This window comes from Chiloscyllium plagiosum, unplaced genomic scaffold (assembly GCF_037043375.1).
Source record: "Chiloscyllium plagiosum isolate Xiang-an unplaced genomic scaffold, Cpla_swu_hap1 HiC_scaffold_31, whole genome shotgun sequence".
Taxonomy (NCBI): domain Eukaryota; kingdom Metazoa; phylum Chordata; class Chondrichthyes; order Orectolobiformes; family Hemiscylliidae; genus Chiloscyllium; species Chiloscyllium plagiosum.
Window position 1 is genome coordinate 64,018,998 of NW_028270169.1, and position 17,141 is coordinate 64,036,138.

The window sequence follows — 17,141 nt, forward strand, 5'->3', positions numbered from 1 at the left end:
TCTGCAGTCCTCACTTTCTCCTTGAAGCAGCTGGGCACTTGGGCTTTTAGGAGGGAAAGGGTGAAGATGCCAATGAATACCTCTGCTAACTGATCCACACAGGATCTAAGTGCTTAGCTAGGGACTCTATCCGGGCCTATAACTTTTGTTGGATTGACTCCCAGGAGGACAGATCTGGTGTCTGCAGTGATGACAAAGGGAACACGTACGTCCAGGGCTGTTGGGGAAGGCGACACCACACTCCTCAAACCAAGCATAGAAAGCATTGAGCACATCAGGGAGGGCTTTGTCCAGTATCTTGCCCTGCTCCATTTTGTATCCTGTAATTTTGTTTAGGCCTTGCCATAGGCAGTGGGAGTCTGTATGATAGGTTTGGGCCTCTAATTTGCTCTGGTACTGCCTCTTGGCATTTCTGCTGGCTTTCTAGAGGCTGTGTTGTTCTGAGTCATCAAACTTGAGTGCTACGCCCGGATTTCCTGGTTCATCTAAGGTTTCTGGTTGGGGAATACTCAGACTAACTTCTTTAGTACACAGTCTTATGAAGTTCATGATAGTAGTGGCGTATTTGTGTAGATTTTCTGCTGAGCCTTTGAACACAGTCCAGTCCACCGATTGCAAGCAGTCTTCCAAAGCATTGTACGTTTGAGTTACAGGGAGACGATGAATAGGCTGGGGTTGTTTGCCCTGGAGCATCGGAGGCTAAAGGGTGACCTTATAGAAGTTTATAAAATCATGAGGGGCATGGATAGAGCAAAAAGCAAAGATCTTTTTCCCATGATGGGGGAGTCCAAAACTAGAGGGCATAGGTTTAGAGTGAGAGAGGAAAGATTTATAAAGGAGCTGAGAGGCAACTTTTTCACACAGTGGGTGGTACGTGTATGAAACAAGCTAACAGAAGAAGTGGTGGAGGCTGGTGCAATAACAACATGTAAAAGGCATCTGGACGGGTAAATGAATAGGAAGGGTTTTGAGGGATGTTGGCAAATAGGACTGGATCAGTTTAGGATATCTGGTCGGCATGGATGAGTTCAACCAAAGGGTCTGTTTCTGTACTGCACAACTCTACGTCATTTTTTATATTATCAGCATGCAGAAATATACAAACACACATGTCCGCAGACAAACATACACATGCAGAGCCGGAGATGTGTTGCTGGAAAAGCGCAGCAGGTCAGGCAGCATCCAGGGAACAGTCCTATTCTCCTGTTCCCTGGGATGCTGCCTGACCTGCTGCGCTTTTCCAGCAACACATCTCCGGCTCTGATCTCCAGCATCTGCAGACCTCACTTTCTCCATACACATGCAGACACAGGCAAACACATGCAACAGACATGTTCATAGAGAGTTATGCACGCTCACATATACACAAACACACACTCACATAGAGACACATTCACATGAACATACAGTCATATATTGACACACACACACACAGACATACGCTTGTTCAGACACATATACAGGCACACTCATACAAACACATTCAAATATACACACACTCACTCACATATAGACATGCTTACACACACACACACACACAAAACCACTCGAACACATTCACATACACCAGGACACATTCACAGAATAGAGTCACACACAGAGTCATATACACACATGCGCACACATATATAGACAATATAAAGAGGCAGAATATACTCACCTTCACAGCTGGCTGTGAGTCAAGGGATGTCACCAGACTGTGCAAGGTATCAAAGCCTAGCTTGATGTTGAAACGCCTCTTCTGCTCTGCGGAGATGTGAATGATCCTTCTTGTCACAGACTACCAGAGACAAGATGTACAAGTCACAAAGAATTGGAACACTTGGATAATTCTCCAGGTGAGACTGGAGTTATGTCACAGAACCCTATACTCCTGCCGTCAGACCTGTACTAGACAAGCAAGCACCTTCACTAAGCACTTTAGTAGCACTTCAATGTGGATTATCATTTTTATTCTGCACGTGTTGACTGTAAGGTATCCAACAGGGCTTTTAACAAAGTCATCCAGACCAGTAAAATATCCATTCTGAGGAGCTACCTGATGAAGGAGCAGCGGTCCGAAAGCTAATACTTCCAAATAAACTTGTTGAACTATAGCCTGGTGTTGTGTGATTTTTAATTCTAAGGATAGCCAGTCTTTCCGGTAACTCTTGCTTCTCAATTTTTAGCTCATGCATTACTTCTAACACCTCCACTTACACCAATGTTTAGCAGATTCTTTTTCCTTAGCAACAACTAATATAAATTACTGTAGCCTACTCTTCTGCCTCTAACTATGTATCATATTCTTTGCTCTTAGTAGGACACTCTCTAATTCTATTCCTGTCAGTAGATTTTCAGGTTACCTTATACAACTGTCATTCTGTACTCCTATTCTCTCTTTGTCAGTCTTATGTTACTCTTTACTTCACCTCTCAGCTGAGTGATTTCGACCTGGGATCTAACTTGATTGATGAAGTTGATGTGCTGGAAATTTTGGCAAACATTAAGATTGCTAAGTCCCCAGGGCCAGACCAGATTTATCCGAGGCTGCTCCGGGAAGTAAGAAAGGAGGTTGCTAAGCCGCTGGCGAAGATCTTTGCCTCCTCACTCTCCACGGGAGTCGTACCGGAGGATTGGAAGGAGGCGAATGTTGTTCCTCTTTTCAAGAAGGGGAATAGGGAAATCTCTGACAATTACAGTCTAGTCAGTCGTACGTCCGTGGTCAGCAAAGCTTTGTGAAGAATTCTGAGGGATAGGATTTATGACTATTTGGCAAAGCATAGTATGATTAAAGGCAGTCAGCATGGCTTTGTGAGGGGCAGGTCATGCCTCACAAACCTTATTGAGTGCTTTGAGGAGGTGACAAGACAGGTCGACGAAGGTCGAGCAGTGGATGTGGTGTATATGGACTTCAGCAAGGCGTTTGATAAGGTTCCCCAGGGAGATTTGGTTCTTTGGATTCAGAATTCCCGCCTCAGGCGACTGACTGTGTGGAGTTTGCACATTCTCCCTGTGTCTGCGTGGGTTTCCTCCGGGTGCTCCGGTTTCCTCCCACAGTCCAAAGATGTGCAGGGTCAGGTGAATTGGCCATGCTAAATTGTCCGTAGTGTTAGATAAGGGGTAAATGTAGGGGTATGGGTGGGTTGCGCTTCGGCGGGTCGGTGTGGACTTGTTGGGCCGAAGGGCCTGTTTCCACACTGTAAAGTAATCTAATCTAATCTAATCTAATCTAATTAGTTGGCTGTCAGAAGGCAGAGAGTGGTTGTAGATGGAAAGTATTTTCCCTGGAGGTCAGTGTTGAGTGGTGTCACACAGGGCTCTGTTCTTGGGCCTCTGCTCTTTGTAGTTTTTATAAATGACTTGGATGAGGAGGTTGAGGGGTGAGTTAGTAAATTTGCAGATGACACAAAGGTTGGAGGTGTCGTAGATAGTATCGAGGGCTATGGCAGGCGCGACATAGACAGAATGCAGAGCTGGGCTGAGAAATGGCAGATGAAATGGCAAAGTGATGCATTTTGGAAGGTCGAACTTGAATGCTGAATATAGGATTAAAGGTAGGATTCTTGGCAGTGTGGAGGAACAGAGGGTTCTGGGTGTGCAAGTACATAGATCCCTCAAAGTTGCCACCCAAGTGGATAGGGTTGTTAAGAAAGCAGATGGTGTTTTGGCTTTCATGAACAGGGGGATTGAGTTTAAGAGCCGCGAGGTTTTGCTACAGCTCTACAAGTCCCTGGTGAGACCACACTTGGAATATTGTGTTCAGTTCTGGTCACCCTACTATAGGAAAGATACAAAGGCTTTGGAGAGGGTGCAAAGAAGGTTTACCAGGATGCTGCCTGGACTGGAGGGCTTGCCTTATGAAGAAAGGTTGAATAAGCTTGGACTTTTCTCTCTGAAGAGAAGGAGCAAGAGAGGAGACCTGATCGAGGTACACAAGATAATGAGAGGAATGGATAGATTCAATAGTCAGAGACTTTTCCCTAGGGCAGGATTGACGGGTACAAGGGGTCATAGTTTTAAGATATTAAGAGAAAGGTATAAAGGAGACATCAGAGGTAGGTTCTTTACACAGAGAGTTGTGAATGCATGGAATGTGTTGCCAGCGGTGGTGGTGGAAGCAGAGTCATTAGGGACATTTAAGCCACTGCTGGACATGCAGAGAATTGAGGGGTGCATAGGTTAGGTTATTTTATTTTATATTTTGATTAATCCTTGGCACAACATCATGGGCCGAAGGGCCTGTTCTGTGCTGTACTTTGCTATGTTCTATGTTTTCTCTTCACCTTGATCATGCCCCTCATACTATTACACATTCCTAACAATTCCCTCCTCAAACTTCTTCAAAGAATAAACTTGAGCTTATCCAGTCTCCCTTCATCCATGGCAACATCCTGGTGAATCTCCTCTGCACCCCTTCCAGTGCAGTCACATCTTTCCAATAGTGTGGGGACCAGAATTGCACATCTTGTTCCAGCTGTGACCTAACCAAAATTTTGTACAGCTCCAACATAATCTCCCTGCTCTTACAATATATGCCATAACCGATAAAAAACTGAAAATGTGTTGCTGGAAAAGCAACGTTTCGGGCATGAGCCCTTCTTCAGGAATGAGGAAAGTGTCCTCATTCCTGAAGAAGGCTCATGCCCGAAACATCGATTCTCCTGGTCCTTGGATGCTGCCTGACCTGCTGCGCTTTTCCAGCAACACACTTTCAGCTCTGATCTCCAGCATCTGCAGTCCTCACTTTCTCCCATAACCGATAAAGACAAGCATCCCATGTGCCTTCTTAAATATCATATTAACTGTCCTGCCATCTTCAGGGATCTATGGATAAGCACCCTAAGATTCCTCAGAGCTTCCTAGTGTCCTATCATTCATTGAGGACCCTCTTGTCTTGTTCCTTCTCCCAAAGTGCATCACCTCACATTTATCAAGGCTAAATTCCATCTGCCACTGATCTGCCCATCTGACCAATCAGTTTATACCTTCCTGTAACCTAACACCTTCCTCCTCACTATCAACCACCTGGCAAATCTTTGTGTCATCTGCAAACATCTTTTACAAATATCACCAACAATAAGGGACCCAGCACTGAACACTGTGATATGCAACTTCACACTGGGCTCCGGTCACACAAACAAACTTCACCCAACATACTCTATCTCCTGCCACTAAGCCAATTTTGGATCCATCTTACCAAGTTACACTGGATCCCATGAACATCCCCATGAACCTTTTTATCAGTCTTCCTTATGGGACATTTTCAAAGTTTTGCTAAAATCCCTGCAAACTGCTTCAACTCCCATCTCTATCTGCTGCTTCCCTCGCTGCTGTCTCACTCTGCTCCCCATTTCTCTGTACCTCTCTTACTCCTCTCTCTCTGTGTTTCCATCTCTCTTATTCTTACTCATGGTTCCTCTCTCTCTGCTCCTCCTCTCTCTCTGCACCTCCCTCTCTCTTGCTCCTCTCTGGTCCTCTTTCTCTCTCCTGCGCCTTTCTCTCTCTCTCTCTCTCTTTCTCTGCTCTTTCTCTTTGCTCCCGCATCTCTTTGCTTTTCTGTCTTTCAGCTTCTCCCTGTCTAACTGCTTCTCTCTGTCTCTCTCTCCCCCTGCTGCTGCTGTATGGAAGCCTTGTTAATTTGTTACAGTGTACCTTGTAGATGGTGCAGGTGTGTTGGTGGTGTTGCGAGTGAATGTTGAAGGTTGTGGATTGTGTCAAGCAGGTGGAATGGTATTGAGTTTTTTGAGTGTTACTGAAGTCAGTCAGTGAGTTACCTAATTCACAGCCTTTGATCTAAAGTTGTGGCTGCCCTCTTCCAGGCAAGTGGATTGTATTCCACCACACACCAAGGGCTCCCCTGTTCAATTTGGAAGTTAGTGTATTGGAAATGACTTCTAATTCCAGTTCTACAAAGATTAAAACTGGACCCTATTCACACATTCTTAACTTTTAAAAGCTGCCCCTATGTGAGATCAGTTTTCAACATACTTACCTTGTTTATTTGGAGCTTTTTCCTGTTTGCAGTGGAACGTGGTGACTGTGTCACTGACTCCTGTTCTCCTGGGTCAGTGAGTGACAGTTTCCCTGAGCCACATTTGTGACCTACACAAAGAGAGAGCACTGATTACAAGCAATGCACAGAAGGCAGCACTCATCCAGAGCTTCTTACAACTGAGAAAGATCCAAAATGCAGAACACTATCATAACTGAAAATAGAGGAAGAGAAGGAAAATGCAACACAGACCCGTATCTGGAAGGGTTTAAAAGGATATGGGACAACACGGTTCCAGTCAGCCTGTTTCTCAGTGAATTTAGGAGTGACAGGAGAAGAAAGCTCTGACTGCAGCTGTAGTGATCCAGATACAGGAGGATGTTGTTAAACTTGAAAGGGTGCAGAAAAGATTTACAAGGATGTTCCTGAGGCTGCAGGGTTTGACTTATAGGGGGAAGCTGGATAGATTAGATTCGATTCCCTACATTGTGTGAAAACAGGCCCTTTGAGCCAAGTCCACACCAACCCTCCAAAGAGTAACCCAACCAGACCCATTTACCTCTGACTAATGTACCAACACTGTGGGCAATTTAGCCTGGCCAATTCACCTGACCTACACATCTTTGGATTGTGGGAGGAAAGTGGAGCACCCAGAGGAAACCCACTTGGACACAGGGAGAATGTGCAAACTCCACACAGAGAGTCACCCAAGGCTAGAATTGAACCTGGGTCCCTAGTGCTGTGAGGCAGCAGTGCTAACCACTGAGCCACCTTGCTGCCCATGCAAATCTGGAGCTTCATAAATAGAGTTACTGAGGACAAAAGCAGGGATGTTATACTGAAACTTTCTAAAGCTCCAGTTACACCGCTGCTACAATACTGCATTCAGTCCTGGTCACCACACTTTCAGAAGGATGTAAGGATCCTTGGTAGAAGTGATGTACCAGAAGACCTCCAGTGCCGGAGAGTTTAGCGATAAGGTTAAGTTGACAAAACTGGAGTCATCTCCTTGGAGTAAAACCCCCAATTGAATGGAGACTTGATACAGATGTACAAGATTCAGGTAAGTTAGATAGAAAAAGGAATGCTGTTCTCATTAACTGATCATGCAAAGACTAAAGGACATAGATTTCCATAGGAAATTTGATAGACACTTGATAAAAATAGATTTCTACAGGGATGGAGTAGAGAATAAATTGACTAGTTTACTCAAGAGGACCAGCATGAATTTGATGGGCTGAATTTCTGCCTTCTGCACTTTAAAGTCTCTATATATTGAATTTTGTATTTGCTTAAGACCATAAGACCATAAGACATAGGAGCGGAAGTAAGGCTATTCGGCCCATCGAGTCCACTCCGCCATTTAATCATGGCTGATGGGCATTTCAACTCCACTTACCCGCATTCTCCCCGTAGCCCTTAATTCCTTGTGACATCAAGAATTTATCAATTTCTGCCTTGAAGACATTTAGCGTCCCAACCTCCACTGCACTCTGTGGCAATGAATTCCACAGGCCCACCACTCTCTGGCTGAAGAAATGTCTTCGCATTTCTGTTCTGAATTTACCCCCTCTAATTCTAAGGCTGTGTCCACGGGTCCTCGTCTCCTCGCCTAACGGAAACAATTTCCTCTCCGCTAGGAAATTATCTTGTAAGTTTCTATTAGATCTGCCCTTAATCTTCTAAACTCCAATGAATACAATCCCAGGATCCTCAGCCGTTCCTCATATGTTAAACCTACCATTCCAGGGATCATCTGTGTGAATCTCCGCTGGACACGCTCCAGTGCCAGTATGTCCTTCCTGAGGTGTGGGGACCAAAACTGGACACAGTACTCCAAATGGGGCCTAATCAGAGCTTTATAAAGTCTCAGTAGCACAACAGTGCTTTTATATTCCAACCCTCTTGAGATAATTGACAACATTGCATTCGCTTTCTTAATCACAGACTTAACCTGCATGTTTACCTTTAGAGAATCCTCAACTAGCACTCCCAGATCCCTCTGTACTTTGGCTTTACAAATTTTCTCACCATTTAGAAAGCAATTCATGCTTGTATTCTTTTTTCCAAAGTGCAAGACCTCGCATTTGCTCACATTGAATTCCATCAGCCATTTCCTGGACCACTCCTCCAAACTGTCTAGATCCTTCTGCAGCCTCCCCACTTCTTCAGTACTACCTACCTGTCCACCTAACTTTGTATCGTCGGCAAACTTCGCTAGAATGCCCCCAGTCCCTTCATCCAGATCATTAATATATAATGTGAACAGCTGCGGCCCCAACACTGAACCCTGGGGGACACCGCTTGTCACCGGCTGCCATTCCGAAAAAGAACCTTTTATCCCAACTCTCTGCCTTCTGTCAGACAGCCAATCCTCAATCCATACCAGTAGCTCACCTTGAACACCATGGGCCCTCACCTTGCTCAGCAGCCTCCCGTGTGGCACCTTATCAAAGGCCTTTTGGAAGTCTCGGTAGACCACATCCACTGGGTTTCCCCGGTCTAACCTACTTGTCACCTCTTCAAAGAACTCCAACAGGTTTGTCAGGCACGACCTCCCCTTACTAAATCCATGTTGACTTGTTCTAATCCGACCCTGCTCTTCCAAGAATTTAGAGACCTCATCCTTAATGATGGATTCTAGAATTCTACCAAAAACTGAGGTTAGGCTAATTGGCCTATAATTTTTCATCTTTTGCCTTGATCCTTACTTGAACAAGGGGGTTACAACAGCGATCTTCCAATCATCTGGGACTTTCCCTGACTCCAGTGACTTCTGAAAGATCTCAACCAACGCCTCCACTATTTCCTCAGCCACCTCCCTCAGAACTCTAGGATGTAACCCATCAGGCCCAGGAGATTTATCAATTTTAAGACCTTTTAGTTTTTCTAGCACTTTCTCTTTTGTAATGGCAACCATACTCAACTCAGCCCCCGACTCCCTTTAATTGTTGGGATATTACTTATGTCTTCCACAGTGAAGACTGACACAAAGTACTTATTAAGTTCTCCAGCTATTTCCTTATCTCCCATCACTAGCCTTCCAGCATCAGTTTGAAGTGGCCCAATGTCTACTCTTGTCTGTCGTTTGTTTCTTATGTATTGAAATAAACTTTTACCATCATTTCTAATATTACTGGCTAGCCTACCTTCATATTTGATCCTCTCCTTCCTTATTTCTCTCTTTGTTATCCTCTGTTTGTTTTTGTAGCCTTCCCAATCTTCTGATTTCCCAGTGCTCTTGGCCACTTTATAGGCTCTCTCTTTTTCTTTGATAGAATTCCTGACTTACTTTGTCAGCCATGGCTGTCTAAGCCCTCCCCAGATAATCTTTCTCTTCTTGGGGATGAACCTCTGTACAGTGTCCTCAATTTTACCCACAAACCCCTGCCATTTTTGTTCTACTGTCTTCCCTGTGAGACTCTGCTTCCAGTCTATTTTCGTCAGTTCCTCTCTCATGCCCTCATAATTACCTTTATTTAACTTTAACACCATTATATCCGATTTTGCCTTCTCTCTTTCAAACTGCAGACTGAACTCTACCATATTATGATCGCTGCTTCCTAAGTGTTCCCTTACTTTAAGATTTTTTATAAAGTCTGGCTCATTACATAGCACTAGGTCCAGAATAGCCTGCTCCCTTGTGGACTCCATGACAAGCTGTTCCAAAAAGCCATCCTGTAAGCATTCCATGAATTCCCTTTCTTTGGATCCACTGGCAACATTATTTACCCAGTCCACCTGCATATTGAAGTCTCCCATGATCACTGTGACCTTGCCTTTCTGACATGCCTTCTCTATTTCCCGGTGCATGTTGCGCCCCAGGTCCTGGCCACTGTTAGGGGGTCTGTACATAACTCCCATTATGGTGTTTTTGCCTTTGTGGTTCCTCAATTCCACCCACACAGACTCCACATCACCCGACGCTATGTCATTCAGCACCATAGATTTAATTTTGTTCTTAACTAACAAGGCAACCCCGCCCCCTCTGCCCACCTCCCTATCTTTTCGATAAGTTGAAAACCCTTGGATGTTTAACTGCCAGTCCTGACCCTCCTGTAACCACGTCTCTGTGATGCCTACCACATCATAATCACTCACGATGATCTGTGCCATTAGTTCATCTGCTTTGTTATGAATGCTACGAGCATTCAGGTAAAGTGCCTTAATGTTAACTTTCTTATCATTAGAGATATTGGAAGTCATAAGATGTCCTAAGTTATCCTTCCTTTTTGCTGCATTCCCATTCCCAGTCTGTCTCAAGTATAAATCTGCCTGCACATATGCTATCCTGCCGCTTATCTTTCCATTTAACTCCATACTCCCTGTCGCTTTCACTTTCCCTTCCTCCCAACTCAGAAGTTTAAAGTCCTACTGACCACCCTATTTATCCTCTTCGCTAGAACATTGGTACCTGATCGGTTCAGGTGGAGACTGTCCCAACGGTACAGATCCACCCGGTTCCAAAACTGATGCCAATGCCCCATGAAGTGGAATCCCACTTTCCCACACCAATCCCTTAGCCACGTGTTTAAATGCAAGTTGCCTTGAGAATTTCTCGTTGTATTTTACCAAATTCACCTCATTAACTACCTGCTCCACCTGATTCTAATTTATTTCTGATTATGACTCATTCTAGTCACATTTTACCCAGAACAACTCACCAAACATCTACTGAAAGACTGGCAACCATCAGGTGCCATCTTTAAAAGTCCATGGTGCACATGGACACGTGCAATCAGTCCAGCGCTACTCTAGGCAGACAAGGCAGACCGAGAAAAATTGGTGCCCTGCTTTGTGGACAGGATCCTGAAGGCCTTGCTGGATTGGGAGGGGCCAGCACAGAGCAAATGTTCCCTCAGGACAAGCAGTAGAGGCCATTCCACCAGACCATGCCATTCTGGTCCCAGGTTGACCCTGGATTAGTGCAGTCTCAGCCATGTGGGGGAATTCCCAGCTCTGTAGGAAGAGGGTCATTGACCCTCCCCACTCCATTGGCATGGGTACCACCATCTTCACGCTGATAGCTCAGCCTCACTCTATCTCTACTACTGCCTCCACCTCCTACCAAGGCTTATGGTCTCCTGCTCTCACTATTACTGAAACATTTTCCCTCACTCACTGTCACTGAATCCAACCCCCAATATATACCATGAACCCTGCATTGCCCTCAGCCCTTCCCACTGACTCACTTGGGACTCCTCCCCAATAGCTGTGTCATCCAGTTTCATCCACCATGGTACCAGCCTCTCTTGTTCCAGGGTGAAAACAGCCCAGTAGGACAGTGTCCGGCTGGATGGTATGCAGCCTGATACTCAGCTCCTATTCAGCCCCAATCAGCTGACTGACAAGGTCCAATCCCCTAGGGTGGTATTGGACACTGCCCTTGACTTACTGTGTCAGCCCCCCCAGAGTAAATGGTGCCGACTCCTTGATCTGACTGAAGTTTGCTGACAGTGCTGACCAGCACGCTACCTCTGTGTCTGTGCTAGACTGCAGCAAGATAGCAGTGATATGAGCCTGATATCGCTGGCTGACAGGGCAAAATGCACAAAGGCAATGTGAGGAGGAATTCAGTGAGCATCCAGCTCAGCTCAGAGTAAGTAAGTGCTGTGAGAGAGCAAAGAGCTCGGAGCTGCAGCCTGGTTCAGTCCCCGAGCTGGGGGTGTGTCCCTGAGCACATAGTGTCCTTACTGCAGCGTTACAATGAGAACATCAGTGTAGCCTGAGGGACAGCATTGAAGTGTAAAAATATCCTGTCAGTGGATCGGAGATGTGCCACGACAGCTCTTAGAGGCTGGCACATGTCAGATGCCAATATCTGTGGATGTGAGGTGTGTGCCCATGGAGTGTGCCCTGAGACATGGGGGGGGGGTTCAAGTCTACCATGGGTGGGAGGGCTCCTTCTGACCATGCAGTGAGCTGAATGCACCAGGGATTCACTCTGGTTTCTCGATGTCGAGCTTGTTTGGTGTGTTTGGTAAAATTGGAAGCTAAATATTAATGAAGTGAGTTGTGGTGTTAATAACAAGCTGCAATCCCCAATAACTGGCAGCTCACTGCTGCCTAGTGAGAAATGCTGCTGCTCAGCAAAATTATAAAAGGTGCAACAAGGTGCTCCTGATGTTGAGGTAGACCTCGCTGGACTCCTCACGGAGTTTTGCCACAAATCTCATGATGTTGCTCAGACTTCTGTAAGATTCTGCCATAAGTTCCTCAGTAAATACCTGGGAGTGAGAATGATGGAATCTTCTCACTGCAGCTTGAGCTCGGTGATAACCGCTTTGCCGTTGGATAAACATGTGGGACAGAATATGACGTACTGGATTGTGCAGGTGGCTCCAGCAGGATGTGCTCAGCTTGCTTCATCAAGGTAGTTCCTGGGAATTCGGAAAGTGCACTGGTCTGTGTAAAGAAATGTGTTAAATTCTTCAGTCATCCATTCCCAGCTGTTTATCACCTTAGACACAAACAACAGCAGGTCATGACATTGCAAAACCCATAGAAGCCTCAGTGTGAGTAATGCTTAATTGCACTGAATGATTAAAGTTTATTCCACCATGCGATATGATTCTGACTAACCTCTGGTTTCAACTTACCCTCACATACCCTGGCTTCTCTGAGAGACCATCAATCTGTATTCAATGTTGAAGTATCAACAACTCTATGAGGTACAGAATTTCAACAATTCACAACCTTTAAGAGATTGCTCCTTAACACAGTCCTAAATGATCAGTCCCTGATCCTGAGATTGAGACCTCATGTTTTAGATGCCACAAGAAGAAACAACCAGTCAGTATCTACCCAGACTCACTCTTACTCTTTGAAACACGAGTGAGTATAAGCCCATTTGCAGCCCATGGTGTCAGGGGAAGGTCAGGGCCTGGATAGAGGATTGGCTGAATGGCAGAATCGCTGGACATCAGAGTGCATCTGGGAAAATTAACAAACAGTGAATTTCACAGCTAATCTTGGAGGAGCCTGTTGGGCAAAGTTCACAGTACAGAATCAGATAAGTTAATCATTGTTTTAAGTCTGTCCAATAGAAAGGCTTTAGTAGTGAGTACAGTGGGTCTTTCTTGATTACATGATTTTGGAGATATGTCTCTTGATTAAACTTAAAATATAAGCCATAACTATTAATTTAACCTTGGGCAGTGTTTTGTAGAGGAATAAGACGGTATTATTTTCTGGATCTGTAGATTGTGAAGGAGTAAAAATGGCCTTTGCAGTGATATGTACTTCTTGTCAGATGGGGGAGTTTAAAGAGAGTTTAAGGCTTACTGCGGATTATATCTGCCATAAATGCTGTTGGCTGCAAATCTTATCAGATCGAGTGGATCAGTTGGAGAGACAGATAGAGACGATGAGGAATTTGCAACAGCAACAGTATGTGATGGATGGCAGTTATAGGAGGGGGGAAAGTCTCAGAGACAGTCAAATAGATGGGTTAACTCTAGGAAAGGTAAGAGAGGTCGGCACCTAGGGCAGGAGCCTTTTGTGGATATAGCCATTTCAAACAGGTATGCTGTTTTGGAAAATGTAGGGGGTGATGGATTCTCAGGGGAACGTAGCACAAACAGCCAAGTTTCTGGTATTCAGACTGGCTCTAATGCAACGAGGGGTACGTTGGGTTCCAAAAGATCAATTGTGTTAGGGGATTCTGTAGTCAGAGGTACAGACAGACGTTTCTGTGGCCAGCAGAGAAAAAGCAGAATGGTGTGTTGCTTCCCTGGTGCCAGGGTCAAGGATGTCTCAGAGAGGGTGCAGAATGTTCTCACGGGGGAGAGGGACCAGCAGGAGGTCACTGTCCACATTGGAGCCAACGATATTGGAAGGGAAAAGGTTGAGATTCTGAAGGGAGATTACAGAGAGTTAGGCAGAAATTTAAAAAGGACGTCCTCAAGGGTAGTAATATCTGGATTACTCCCGGTGCCACGAGCTAGTGAGGGCAGGAATAGGAGGATAGAGCAGATGAATGCATGGCTGAGGAGCTGGTGTTTTGGTGAAGGATTCACATTTTTGGATCATTGGAATCTCTTTTGGGGAAGAAGTGACCTGTACAAGAAAGACGGATTGCACCTAAATTGGAAGGGGACTAATATACTGGCTGGGAAATTTGCGAGAACTGCTCAGGAGGATTTAAACTAGTAAGGTGGGGGAGGGGGGGTGGGACCCAGGGAGATAGTGAGATAAGAGATCAATCTGAGACTGGTACAGTTGAGAACAGAAGTGAGTCAAACAGTCAGGGCAGGCAGGGACAAGGTAGGACTAATAAATTAAACTGCATTTATTTCAATGCAAGGGGCCTAAAGGGAAGGCAGATGAACTCAGGGCATGGTTAGGAACATGGGACTGGAATATCATAGTGATTACAGAAACATGGCTCAGGGATGGACAGGACTGGCAGCTTAATGATCCAGGATACAAATGCTACAGGAAAGATAGAAAAGGAGGTAAGAGAGGAGGGGGAGTGGCATTTTTGATAAAGGATAGCATTACAACTGTGCTGAACATAGAACATAGAACATTACAGCACAGTACAGGCCCTTTGGCCCTCGATGTTGAGCCTATGTCATACCAATCTGAAGCCCATCTAACCTACACTATTCCTGGAATTATATCAAGGGAAGTTATTTGGGTGGAACTGAGAAATAAGAAAGGGATGATCACCTTATTGGGATTGTATTATAGACCCCCAATAGTCGGAGGGAAATTGAGAAACAAACTTGTCAGGAGATCTCAGCAATCTGTAAGAATAATAGGGTGGTTATGGTAGGGGATTTTAACTTTCCAAACATCGACCGGGACTGCCATAGTGTTAAAGGTTTAGATGGAGAGTAATTTCTTAAGTGCGTACAAGACAATTTTCTGATTCAGTATGTGGGTGTACTTCCTAGTGAAGATGCAAAACTTGACCTACTCTTGGGAAATAAGGCAGGGCAGGTGACTGAGGTGTCAGTGGGGGTGCACTTTGGGGCCAGCGACCATAATTCTAATCGTTTTAAAATAGTGATGGAAAAGGACAGACCAGATCTAAAAGTTGAAGTTCTAAATTGGAGAAAGGCCAATTTTGACGGTATTAGGCAAGAACTTTCGAAAGCTGATTGGAGGCAGATGTTCGCAGGTAAAGGGACGGTTGGAAAATGGGAAGCCTTCAAAAAAGAGATAACAATAATCCAGAGAAAGTATATTCCTGTCAGGGTGAAAGGGAAGGCTGGTAGGTAGGGAATGCTGGATGACTAAAGAAATTGAGGGTTTGGTTAAGAAAAAGAAGGAAGCATATGTCAGGTATAGACAGGATAGATCGAGTGAATCCTTAGAAGAGTATAAAGGCAGTAGGAGTATACTCAAGAGGGAAATCAGGAGGCCAAAACGGGGACATGAGGTAGCTTTGGCAAATAGAATTAAGGAGAATCCAAAGGGTTTTTAAAAATATATTAAGGACAAAAGGGTAACGAGGGAGAGAATAGGGCCCCTTAAAGATCAGCAAGGTGGCCTTTGTGTGAAGCCACAGAAAATGGGGCAGATATTAAATTTATATTTTGCATTAGTATTTACTGTGGAAAATGATATGGAAGATATAGAATGTAGGGAAATAGATGGTGACATCTTGCAAAATGTCCAGATTACTGAGGAGGAAGTGCTGGATGTCTTGAAACGGGTAAAGATGGATAAATCCCCAGGACCTGATCAGGTGTACCTGAGAACTGTGTGGGAAGCCAGAGAACTGATTGCTGGGCTTCTTGCTGAGATATTTGTATCATCGATAGTCACAGGTGAGGTGCTGGAAGACTGGAGGTTGGCAAACGTGGTGCCACTGTTTAAGAAGGGTGGTAAAGACAAGCCAGGGAACTATAGACCGGTGAGCCTGACCTCGGTGGTGGGCAAGTTGTTGGAGGGAATCCTGAGGGACAGGATGTACATGTATTTGGAAAGGCAAGGACTGATTAGGGATAGTCAACATGGCTTTGTAGGTGGGAAATCATGTCTCACAGACTTGATTGAGTTTTGTGAAGAAGTAACAAAGAGGATTGATGAGGGTAGAGCTGTAGATGTGATCTATATGGACTTCAGTAAAGCATTCGACAAGGTTCCCCATGGGAGACTGATTAGCAAGGTTAGATCTCATGGAATACAGGGAGAACTAGCCATTTGGATACAGAACTGGCTCAAAGGTAGAAGACAGAGGGTGGTGGTGGAGGGTTGCTTTTCAGACTGGAGGCCTGTGACCAGTGGAGTACCATGAGGATCGGTGCTGGGCCCTCTACTTTTTGTCATTTACATAAATGATTTGGATGTGAGCATAAGAGGTACAGTTAGTAAGTTTGCAGATGACACCAAAATTGGAGGTGTAGTGGACAGTGAAAAGGGTTACCTCAGATTACAACAGGATCTGGACCAGATGGGCCAATAAGCTGAGAAGTGGCAGATGGAGTTTAATTCAGATAAATGCGAGGTGCTGCATTTTGGGAAAACAAATCTAAGCAGGACTTATACACTTAATGGTAAGGTCCTAGGGAGTGTTGCCGAACAAAGAGACTTGGAGTGCAGGTTCATAGCTCCTTGAAAGTGGAGTAACAGGTAGATAGGATAGTGAAGAAGGTGTTTGGTATGCTTTCCTTTATTGGTCAGAGTATTGAGTACAGGAGTTGGGAGGTCATGTTGTGGCTGTACAGGACATTGGTTCGGCCATTGTTGGAATATTGTGTGCAATTCTGGTCTCCTTCCTATCGAAAGATGTTGTGAAACTTGAAAGGGTTCAGAAAAGATTTACAAGGATGTTGCCAGGGTTGGAGAATTTGAGCTACAGGGAGAGGTTGAACAGGCTGGGGCTGTTTTCCCTGGAGCGTCGGAAGTTGAGGGGTGACCTTATAGAGGTTTACAAAATTATGAGGCGCATGGATAGGACAAATATGCAAAGTCTTTTCCCTGGGGTCGGGGTGTCCAGAACTAGAGGACATAGGTTTAGGCTGAGAGGAGAAAGATATAAAAGAGACCTAAGGGGCAACTTTTTCACGCAGAGGGTGGTGCATGTATGGAATGAACTGCCAGAGGAAGTGATGGAGGTTGGTACAATTGCAACATTTAAGAGGCATTTGGATGGGTATATGAATAGGAAGGGTTTGGAGGGATATGGGCCGGGTGCTGGAGGTGGGACTAGATT

The 17,141-nt window shown here is 45.0% G+C and overlaps 1 protein-coding gene across 1 annotated transcript in view; it reads right to left on the reverse strand.

The window, feature by feature from the left end:
- The window catches only part of mlxipl (MLX interacting protein like), a 240,718-nt gene that overhangs the window by 29,854 nt on the left and 193,723 nt on the right, over positions 1 to 17,141 (reverse strand). Inside the window, exons 11-13 of the mRNA XM_087977196.1 lie at positions 12,202 to 12,379; positions 5,975 to 6,084; positions 1,661 to 1,780 (exon numbers count right to left, since the gene is read on the reverse strand). Coding sequence (XP_087833322.1) covers positions 1,661 to 1,780; positions 5,975 to 6,084; positions 12,202 to 12,379 — 408 coding nt within the window. The remainder of the gene's footprint in view (positions 1 to 1,660; positions 1,781 to 5,974; positions 6,085 to 12,201; positions 12,380 to 17,141) is intronic.